Raw genomic sequence first — 11668 nt, forward strand, 5'->3', positions numbered from 1 at the left:
CTTGAAATTGTCATCACACAATATCCGAAATATTAGAACTTGATTTTTTTTAAAATGATAGATGCATGCTATTTTAATTATATGCTACTTAGGTTTCGAGAATTTTAGAACTTTATACAGCACTACGTTGATGTGGATATATTACTTGCAAATTTTAACTGTTCTAAATTTATTCTATATTTGAGTATTAGACATCTATAAACGTATAAAATAGAATAAAAATGTATCAGTTCAAACGGAAATATTTCCATCATGTTGTGTTCACTTGCATTTGTTGTGTTCATTTACAGTTTACATGACCACACTCATTGATTAACATATGGTTTTATCAACACAAATACTGGAAAGTCAGAAACCTGAAAGAAATTTATATTGGACCCAAATTTTACGTATAAGAGTAAATTTCTGTGCTCCTTGCGGGTGGTTGGTTCCCAGTTAGAAGTTCCCTTCCATTTCTCGTATCTCACATTCACTGCAGCTCTCCAACTGGTGCTTCATTGAGCCACAAGAAATGAATGAAATCATATAATTTTGCACTGACACTAACCTGCCCAGAAGATGAAGTAACAGATCAGTGGGATTTTGCTACGAGAAAACAAAATTGGAAGAAAAAATACCTTTGTTTTTTACTGGTGGAAAAAAAGATATCAGCAAGTGTAAATTACTGGATGTACCTTGTAAGGTGTTGGGTTCAACCTTCTCATGTGGTCGGGTCGCATCTGATCCAGTTGTTTAATGCATCGTTCTCTGATAGATTTTATGGGCGGTAACTCTTCTCTATCTTTTCCTACAAATATCCAAAAAAGCAAACATTGTTAACATGATGATTAATCAATAATAAGGATGACCTCTATAAATATTGCATAACCCTAAGGCAATGACCAAGATACAAAAAAGTAGATTGAGAAGATGCGTGGTAGCTGTATTACATGAGATTTTGTTCCATTGACACAAAACATGAAAGTGTTCACATATGAATATACCATAGCTTGCAGAAATTGATGGTTCATCCGAGAATTAAATGTCAGCAAGATGAAGTGCCGCACCGAGTATGCTGCTACAGCATGGAAATTTAATCTTTGGGTACAGAAGATGAAAGCGTTTGCTATCATTTGCCACCGGTAATATGGGGACGGATATCTAAAATACACAAATTATGTGTCCTGGAAAATGCTTTCATACAGCGATGATTTCAAAGTGGAACTCACTGTGAGAATCCAATTAATGCCATGGGTATTATATGTTGAAAAGAAAGTGCTCCATTTTGTTTTTCCAAAAAAATAACTTTCCAACTTGCTAGTATACCATCACTGAAGAGTCGAGACTAATTCCACCATTGTGCAATTTCGCATATGTACATACGGCATCGAGATGCCAAGAAATTTTAAGCCACACGTTGGCAAAAAAAACGCCATGCAGTTAATAGAGGTTTAGCAAATATCATGGAACTACACCAGAAACCAAAGACTACACCTGATTTACCGGGCCAAAAACATTTCATAAGCTCCTCAACGTGCTGTGGCACCACATATGCTCTTTTGGATTCATTGAACGGATGGCGACACAAAATTCTTTCACCTACCTGAATTTCAGAATTTAAAGCAATAGTTGAGACACTGAGTGGCTGAGAGGCGAGAGAATTTATTACACAAGTAGGCAGTGCAATTGCAATGAAAACTAGCAACTCGTACTTGTGCAATCGTTTTACCATCATAATTAAATGCTGCTAAAAAATCTAACTTCCTTAAGCACGATAAATTTTTTTGGCTGGCTGAAGTATTTCATAAGGATGTCGCAAGATTCTTACTTCCAACTTAGTTCGACAAGAGTGTGTAAAACAATCTCAGTTGTGACACATTTAATAGGAGTCCATATATCATCGAATCCACTAAAAGATACAAACACTTCTTTTTCAGAAGTACGGAGTAAGAAGGAATATCTGAGAGTAAAGGAAGTTCCATGGAATTCAATATAGCGTTAAGAAAGTGGAGAAATTAAAGAAGTACCTTGGGAGGTGGTTCATTTTCCCCGGTCATAATATCCACAAGAGGGTACCCTTCCTTCCCATATAATCTGTAACATCTTTTTTTGCATGGAATGGAGACCTGAAACAAAAGTTTATGAATGAATTTCTATTCTAGATTATAGTTCAATGTGATATCATGAGGATCAAACCTTTGAGACATCTTCAGAAAGTTTTATACGGGGCTGGTTGTTTATTTCGACCAGTTTGAAAACAACACCTAAGGCAGGTTGAGCATAACACGTAACCAAATGAGTCCCAATTCCAAACGCATCAACTTCATGACCCTGGCGAAAACATAAAAAGTGGGGGAAAAAAAAAAGCAAACCGAACGGATAAAAAAAGTTAAAAAAATAAATAAATAACAAAAGGTTGATGATGCAAAATATATAATCATTAGCATCGACAAGAACTTCCATCAACAAACAAGAAATAAAAGCCTCTAAAAGGTGACCAACTTTTACTCACTGACCTTCTCATTCAAATTCATATATTCCAGTTACATTTTCTCCCCAAAGAACAAACTTTATAGATTAGAAATGCACGTGGTAGGGGCTTCAAAAAGAATATAGCCCAGAAAAATTTATTAAAATACAAATTCATTTTGAGCTCCTTGGACGGTAGAAGCAGTTTACAGATTGTAAAATGAGAGAAAATATTTTATTATATCTGTTGTTTAGTGACTCGTACTAGTTGAGCACCAAAAATAGGATGTCTCTCAATTTCATCCCAAAACTTGATGATAAAATCTCTTTAAAAGCGGAGTTGCTTTTGGTTTTCCAACCATATCATTTAGGCAAATACATGAAGGTTGTTGGCAGCTCCTAAAGATTACTGCTTTAGTAAATGGAGTTGAAAGAGACATCACATCACAGCTAAACAGGTGAACTTTGCATCAATGACTTGGGGGCAATGGTGAATAAAACAATCACCTGACAATAATTTTGTAAAATTGCATATTTACGCGGCCATGACGACATAATGACATTAGTAAATAACAATAACATATATATGGCTTTCGAAAACTAAATGCTTCTTTTCTATACCTGTTTGTTTAAAGCATCTAAAGTTTCTTCATTGAGGTCATTGCTAGCAGTGATGCTCATCTTTCCGAAATCCCAGACTCCAAATTCCTTCTCAATCACCCGAAAAAAATTTCGAGCCTCACATGACTGATAGGCAAGATCACCGGAGTCAAGTCTGATTCCTATTGCTTTATACCTGCAAAAGGATATTTAGAAAACAAGGCCTCGGAAGGAAAATATGTTCAACCTGTAGTAGTGGGATGAATAGGAAAATACTTGTTAGCAACGAATAGCGGTTTAAGGGAAGTTAGGTGGCTTACCTGATTTAAGAATGATGCCTCTACAATTATGTAACTTAATCCCAAAGAAACAAGAAGCTATTAAGATCAATGAATTTTGACCAATTAGTTTGACAACAAGCATGTATAAGATATTGGCAAAAGTTTTAACAAATAGGCTGAAGAAAGTCATTAGCAATACAATAGCGGAGAACCAGTGTTCTTATATTAAAGGATGACATATTCTGGACTGTTGCTTTATTGGGAATGAAATTGTGGAGGAATATCGACGGAAGAAAAAGAAAGGCTGGGTGCTTAAAGTTGACTTGGAAAAGGCGTACGACAACGTCGATTGGAGATTTCTGGATTTTGTGTTACAAAAAAAAGGGTTTGGAGATAGATGGAGGAGGTGTTTCTAATGTTTCTTTCTCGATATTTATCAATGGAAGGCCGCGGGGAAAATTTAAAGGGGAGAGAGGCCTCAGACAAGGGGATCCATTATCCCCTTTCTTTTTTAACCTAGTCGTCGATGGTTTGGGGCGGGTGGTAAACAAGGCCAAGGCAGTTAACGAAGTAAGAGGGCTCGAAATAGGGAGAGAAAAAGTTGAGATTTCGCATATCCAATTTGCGGATGATACCTTGTTCTTTGCCCAGTCAGAGAGGCATGTGATGGCACTAGTGGAAATACTCAACTCTTTTGGTCTTAAATCCGACTTGAAAATTAATATGGAAAAAAGTGTTGTGTTGGGACTGAATTTTTCAGAAGAGGAAGTTGATGGATTGGCAATAGCAATTGGGTGCAAAAAAGATAATTGACCGATTAAGTATCTCAAGGTTTTTTTGGGAGGTAATCCTACTACTTCGGACTTCTGGGTATCAAAAATGTCCAAAAAAACTAGCAAGTTGGAAAAAGTTGTTTCTCTCAGGGGGGGCCGACTTACTTTGATAAAGTCGGTGCTAAGTGCAATGCCATCTTATTTCATGTCTTTCTTTAAAGTGCCAATTCGGGTGGCCAAAAGAATGGAAAAATTGATGAGGGACTTCTTGTGGGACGGAGTAGACGGGGAGACGCATTGCCATGTCGTTGGGTGGGATCAAGTGTGTAACCAAAGGACAAAGGAGGCCTGAGGTTGAGGAATATTTGTTTGAGGAACAAGGCACTTCTCGGGAAATGGTGGTGGAGATGTTAAGTGGAAATGGAGACGTTGTGGAAAAAAGTAATCAAGAGCATTTATGGTTTTCAAGATAATGGGTGGGACGTGGGGTTGGCTAGGATCTCGACATTTAGAAGCTCTTGGAAATTTATCTCTCGTTCTCACTCGACTTTTCATCGATTGATTAGGGCAGTGATAAAAGAGGATAATATCATTCGTTTTTGGAAGGATGTTTGGAGGGGGAGGGGTTCATCATTTAAAGATCGATTTCCATCTCTGTTGCAAATATGCACCTTAACCAACAAACCGATCCGTAACTTTGTAGATGTTGTTGATTTCAGAGTTTCCAATGGGATGTGCGGTTTAGAAGAGACTTTAATGAGGTAGAAGTAGGTGAGTTCACTAATCTTTTAGGGATATTAGAGGAAGTTAAGTTGGAGTTGGGCAAGGAGGATTTTAGAGTGTGGTCGGGGGATTCCTCCGGGTTGTTTCCGTGCGATCTTTCTACGACTCTTTTTTCCCGCTTTCTAACTTCCCTTTATTCTCCTACTATTATAATATATGGAAAGTACCTATCCCGCATAAGGTTCAAGTTTTATCGTGGATCGTGGCTTTGGAGAAACTGCCCACTTGTGACTCAGTGCAAAGAAGATGGCCTGCTTGTGTCTTATGCCCACAATGGTGTAGCTTATGTCGAAAAAAATAGGAGAATCAGGACCATCTATTGGTGCATTGCTCTTTCTCGAGCGGTATTTGGATGAAAGTGTTGCAAGAGCTGGGATTTCAATGGAATTTTCTGAGTAAGGCACATGACCTGTTTATTATGAAGCCAGGATTTCCTACCGGGAGAAGATTTACGAGCTTTTGGTATATGGTAATTCATTGCATCTTTTGGTCGATATGGTTATAGAGGAATAATAGAATATTTACAGATTTGTCGGAGTCCGTGGACAAAGTCTTGGTTAAGATAAAATTCAGAGCGTCGACTTGGACGACTAAGCTGCCAGAGTTTAATCACTTATTTATTTCAGACTTAGTTACGGATTGGAATTTTATATGGTCATGACGATAGTGTGGTAGTATTTTTTCGATCTCTCTTGTAACACGTTTTGTGTACTACTCATCCGCTTCTACTATAAACCACTCTATTATTATAATAAAATCTAGTTTTCTATCAAAAAATAAATAAATTCGAATCTATTCACACAAATGTGCAAATTTTTCATGTGCTGAAAAGGAGTAATCCACCTTCAATGTTTCAAGAATCACATACAACCAAGAAGTAACCCAATAATTTCTAGAAATTATTCGAACGGTAAAAAAGCTATAAGATTCTAGTTAATCGTGTACTACATACAAATATTATAGCTCAGCTCCGATCTTCTAGCTGTTGTCTTGGAACTGTTTGAAATCCCAAATCCTATCATAGTCAGAAAACTATCCATCCATCGATGATGTCTTTCCATGACATCACCTGATACACCGACACTTACTCAATGTTTGTACTATTCACGATAGATATTTGCAAAACTATATTGAAAGAAGCACAATTTCCAAAGAGGCTACACATGGTGGACCCTCGTAACAAATATTAAAAACTGAAAAACAAGTACAAACTAAAGCTAGCATAGATAGGATACATGCATAAAGAAGCGACACATGAATAAGACTTGGACGCACCCCAATTCGTCTAGAGCTAGAGCCACTGCACAAAAATTAGGAATGCCACTTCTCATTACCTGTTCAAAAAGATTACAAGAGTCACTTCATGACAGAAAAAATAGGAACTGGTATTGAGATTGTGACGAAAATAAATGAAATTTACATGTATCACGTAACTTTGCCAGTATGCTACGCCACATGGATTCTTGTGCGCGATCAATTTAAAAAAAAATTAAAAAGGAATTCGAAGTATTCACATGGTTCTCAACATATAAATTCAATCTTCTCCGAGATAAGAATATTGCAATCTGGAAATATCAACTTTAGTTGTTTATTTGTCATAAAGGATAGATTGCTGCTCTTATAGTCTTATGAGAAAAAATAGATAGGCAAACTGAGAAGCCATGCTAAAACTGAAACAAGTACACCAAATGAAGCTGAATGAAATGAAAGGATCTGTATAAAACTACAGAGATAAAATGGACAAAAACTTTTGGAAAAACTCATCTGACCACTGAAGTTTTCAACTTAGAAAATGTAAACGTTACTGAAAACATTTGCTGCTTTGTTACCCTAAAGGATGAATAGTATGCATCCAGGGCCCTTAATTATATAATTAGAGAATACACCTGAGTGACATTATACAATTCCCATGCCCCACATGCTAGTAAAAAAAAACAAAGATGGGCAAAGGATGAATTGTCATGGAGGGGGTAATTCAATGGATTAGTATCTGCATGGAATTATTACATACTTCTTGATAACCACTGACCAGAAAGTCAGTAAACATGCCTTTCCAAAATAAAAATGTTATCGAAAACAAGACAGCATAAGCAAAGAGAATCCATTGAGCTAATAAATTTCACTTACGTCATACGTGTCGACAAGGGCCAAAAAGTTTCTTGGAAAGGCAAGAGCATACGAGATGAAAGCAGCCAGCTCACTTTGATTTGTTTCGCCAAAAATACTGTCCAATAAATCTGAAAACTAATCAGATGAAAATGTTGAATCAGTGAACACCATTTTAATGCAAAGATTTCTCAATACATTAAAACTATACCAGAAAGATATCTCAACCTTTTTAGTCAGGTGATGTGATATTCAACCTCATCTCAACAAATTACAATAAGAAAGTTACGGCGCAATTTTATTATAATTTGAGACAAGATAATAAGAAAATAAAGATCATGCTCATTAAAAACTTTAAATTCTTTAGAACTTAATCCAAAATTTCAGAACGTAGCACACAGAATAAGAATTGAAGAGCATCAGTGTTAGGGGATACTTGTACTTCACACCAGAGTAAGTGATTTTGTTAACTTGTGATTTATGGGCATATGCAGTTAAAATGTACTGATATAAGTTTTGGTCTAATGTTGGGCTATTTCTTAAGCTTTATGATACCAGCCCCTAACCCCTTGAATGAACTGAAAAATAAAATATGTGGGACTCCACAATAATAATGAACACAAAAAACAATTACCAAAATAAGAAATAGAAAGCCCATGTTTCTTACCAAAAGCGGAAATGTAGTAGAAACCGAACAAGATAAAAGAAAATGTAAAGCAGCAGGGATATATTAACTGCACCTTCAATTTTCTTAACCAAGAGTGCACCAAACTAACAAAATCTTCACAAACATTTGAGCCATCAGAACTATGAAGTGACTTCTTGGTGATCTCATCAAAGCTCTGCACAGTGAAATGTTTGATATGACAGATCATATGCATAGCAAGTTAATGACATACTGAACATTCAACTCATAAAATAGTAAATCTGAATATGTTATGTTTTCATTGCCATGTAACATGACTGGCAATAAGTCAATTACAACTAGCTCCCCTAAAACTTGCCTAAATAAGATCTGCACTTCAAATATCATGTATAAACACCTCCCCCATTTTATAAACCATTTATACGTTTTAAGAAATACATAAGGCAAATATTCTAGCCTAAATTCATGGTAACAATGATTAAAAAGATAGATGACCTTTATTCCTTACCCTAGATTCATTCCATATGTATTTGTTCATAGAAATACTAACTTCTTCTATCAAATTAAGTATCTAATTTTTTCTGTCAAATTAAGTATCTAACTTTTTCCATCATATGTATTTAAATAACAATGAATAAAAAGATATATGAACTTTATTCCTCATCCTAGATTCATTCCATATGTATTTGTTCATAGAAAAAAAAATACAGCACAGGTCTTTCTGGCGAAAACAGTTTTTGACACGCATAAAACATAGTAACTACCAGAAAAGAGCTGACAAATGCATGGGAATGTGTTCCACGAAGTGGTATTCCAAATAATTTCCCAGCAGCAACATTGCTGTTAACATAAACAACAAAGACAGATAAGCTCATAAATAAAGTTCAATAATCAACCGGAGGCTAAAATAAAACTGAAGTGCAAAGCATAATTGTCCTTTCTGCATGCCTTATTTTGATTTCAAACAATAGATACATGATATTTCCCTTTTTGGGGATTAATAATTGTTTTCAAAAGAACAATAAAAGCAGTTATTGTAAATAGGATGTCTCTCATGTACGAAAAGCAAAAAGCTAATAATCAACAGTATACCACTTTTGAAATTTGACATCCAAAATTATAGGATGACAATGACATTTTTCCATTGCAACCAAATTCAATTCATAAAATTGATTTCAGAGGTATTTGAGATTATTTATGACTAAGCATAATATTGTTTCTCACACATGCCCGCGACTTTGACCATGTAAAAGACTGGTAACAAAAAAGACAATGAAACCTCATGGCTCCTTTAATTTTCTGAAACTACATAGAAAAAAGGACCACAAGAAGTATAATCAAATTGACATAATTGTCAAATGACACCAGCAAATGAAAAAGAAAAATTCAAATTTGATGCATCACTGTGAATCACCTTGTCGCATCAAATCCACCCATGTAACAGTACTTTGAGGCACCTATACCGCCATCAGGTCCCTGCATGAAAAGCAGACAGACAATCCATTTGATAATCACAAAAAAAAAAAAAAGACTAGTGCTTCAAGAAAAAACAAGATAGGCAATAGATAAGACCTGTGATCGTCGCAGCCCAAATTCAAGAAGTAGTTTGGACTTTCCAGCAACAAAGCGATGCCTTGCAGCATTTGTAGCTACTAAAGATGCATAATTTACTAGGTTTAAAAGTGGGGTTTCAAGCAGTTGAACCACCTTAAAAGACAAACACAATCACTCATGAGAAGCAGCAAAAGTAAAACCAATGATACAGCCAATATATTAATATAGTTTTATAACTTCAAAAAGATCTCAAAAATAGATTGCTTTAAAAGGGATCGCCTGCTAGAAACTTACTGCTACTGGTCCTTCAACTCTCATCAATGGCATCCTTGGAAACACAACACAACCTTCAGAAAAAGCATATATCTCCACATCTGAACAATCTATTCTCCTCAGATAGTCATAGAAGCCAACCTAAAACAAACATTCAAAACTCATCATCATGTCTGCCACGGGAACAAACGAAACAGGACCTTGAAGGTCTTCAAGAATATGGGAAAAATAATTTATTGGTGAAGATTAATAGCAAAACTAAACAAAACAGAGCCCTTGGTCCAACAGAGAGCATAGAGTCATCATCTTTTACAATGTCGATTAATACTGAGTACCTAGATAGTCACTTCCCTACAATTCAACGGGCATCTAATACGGAATATGGATGATTACAAAATCTTTAGTGGTGAACTGAACAAGTAAGTTTGTTCAGAGAAGGCATTTATTTTATCGGCATCAACATTTTCAGACACAAAAATTAAAGGTTCCATATCTTAAGAAGGTTTAAAATATTTCGACTATACATAAAACTCGAACAAGCATAAGTAACACTTCAAGAACACTTATCCAAAGTTCACTTATCTTGATCATTTTATGCTAATCAACCAAGTCTGAAGCTGAAATTTAAATTCCAAGGATTGATAAGACAGGCACTTGCATTTGTGTACAACACCATATCACAATTTGTCTAGAACAAGTGATCAATTGTTAAAAATGTGAATTTAAAAGCAAACTACTATGTTACCATTGATATGTCAAGTAAATCGATATACCTCACATGTTGAAGGCAAAGATGATTGGACAAAGGCAATCTCATCTTCAGTAAATTTAAAATTAGCAATTAGCTTTATGCACTCTTCTAGACCAGCAAAAACTGTATATTCACCACCAAAAGGATTCTTCCGAAAATACAAGTCAAACCTGAAAAGGTATACATCATTGCAATGAAGATGCTATCACATAAACTACGCATTCTCCTTGTAGATACATTATGGAGCAAAAATATTTCGAAATGATTCTCACGGCCAAAAATAATATTATTATATTTCGACGTGGTTAAACTTTCAAGACACCTTTGAATATTTACCATATGTCAGTCATCTTTAGACAGGCACATGCAGGTGTTAGCATATGAATACAGAAGATAAAATCAGGCTCTCTCCCAGTACAATCATGTTACGACAAATCATTCCATATTTTTTTATATCAAAATTTATTTCAGTAAGGATTAAAGTACCATCAATAATGATTAAGGAACTATATCACCGTGCTTTTCCTAACCAGATGTGTTATCTTATGCATCTTGAGTTAAATCATAAAAACTAGCCTATTGAGCAGAAACTTCATAAGCGTTCAAAGGCAGGTCAGGAGACGCGGATACTTTTGTGAGCAACAAATTTTGCCGTATCAACTGATAAAACAAACTAAATAAATCACACAAAATATAATTAAAAGTCGTATGATTACACTGCCCGTTCGTTGTGCTTGCCTCCTTTCCAATACGCATAGGCCATCGTAAACTGATAAAGATCCGTCAGTAGCGGCGTCACCATGGGATTGGTAGGCCCGTCGATGCTTCCGGACTGTCTCTCCTCTTTCCCGACGCCATTCGCCACCACCACCGCCACCGGCGCCGCCCCCGCCATAATTTCTTGAGACTGCGTTGTATTATATAAATTAATACTTACGTATATGTGGTGTAGCGTACAAACACAAAGATGAGAACAGTGGGGGCAGATTAATAGGACTGAATCGTATAAAACAAAAGAAAACTCTCTCTCTTTGGTTAAATTTGGGGTCCAGTCTCTCTTGTTTAGAGATGTCGAAACTTGTAAATAACGGCCGTCTATGCTGCTGGAAGTGCCTTGTCTGTACATATCACGGACCGCCCGGAACTAAAGTACAACTTCAAATGTCGAAATAAAGAAAACAAAATAAAAAAACAAAAGTATAAGATAATTAAAAAAAACAAAGGCAAAAACTTGTGTGAGACGGTCTCACGGGTCGTATTTGTGAGACGGATCTCTTATTTGGGTCATCCATGAAAAAGTATTACTTTTTATGCTAAGCGTATTACTTTTTATTGTGAATATGGGTATGGTTGATCCGTCTCACGGATCTTATCCGATTAAGATTGCACAATTTTCATGAAAAAAAGATTGGTGCAAAGACAATTTTAAAAAAAATGGTGTCACATAGGTGAT

At 35.8% G+C, this 11668-nt stretch overlaps 1 protein-coding gene across 2 annotated transcripts; it reads right to left on the reverse strand.

Moving 5' to 3' along the window:
- Positions 1–222: 222 nt before the first annotated feature.
- Positions 223–11378, reverse strand: LOC140974201 (nicotinate phosphoribosyltransferase 2-like). 2 transcript variants are annotated; one of them, XM_073437530.1, is made up of 15 exons: positions 10932–11378; positions 10238–10385; positions 9486–9605; positions 9210–9344; positions 9052–9113; positions 8402–8477; positions 7732–7833; positions 7013–7129; positions 6161–6219; positions 3070–3244; positions 2176–2310; positions 2007–2105; positions 1483–1582; positions 675–787; positions 223–547 (listed from the first exon to the last, which is right to left on the reverse strand). In XM_073437530.1, the coding sequence occupies exons 1-15, from the start codon at positions 11339–11341 to the stop codon at positions 470–472; spliced, it is 1929 nt and encodes a 642-aa protein (XP_073293631.1). In that variant the 5' UTR covers positions 11342–11378; the 3' UTR covers positions 223–469. The 2 variants fall into 2 exon arrangements, with proteins under 2 accessions (XP_073293631.1, XP_073293623.1); XM_073437522.1 differs by having other exon boundaries at positions 1474–1582; positions 10932–11377.
- Between the last annotated feature and the right edge of the window lie 290 nt (positions 11379–11668).

The sequence above is a fragment of the Primulina huaijiensis genome, chromosome 1, assembly GCF_012295235.1.
Source record: "Primulina huaijiensis isolate GDHJ02 chromosome 1, ASM1229523v2, whole genome shotgun sequence".
In the NCBI taxonomy this organism is placed as follows: Eukaryota; Viridiplantae; Streptophyta; class Magnoliopsida; order Lamiales; family Gesneriaceae; genus Primulina; species Primulina huaijiensis.

Bases quoted from the DNA above. Each gene is read 5' to 3' on its own strand.
- LOC140974201 (XM_073437522.1), bottom strand. From the start codon at position 11,341: ATGTACAGACAAGGCACTTCCAGCAGCATAGACGGCCGTTATTTACAA. The intron at 10,386-10,931 runs GTAATCATACGA...ATACCTTTTCAG, and splicing joins AAGCACAACGAACGGGCAGT to GTTTGACTTGTATTTTCGGA. The intron at 2,311-3,069 runs GTATAGAAAAGA...TGTTTTCGCCAG, and splicing joins TAGATGCTTTAAACAAACAG to GGTCATGAAGTTGATGCGTT.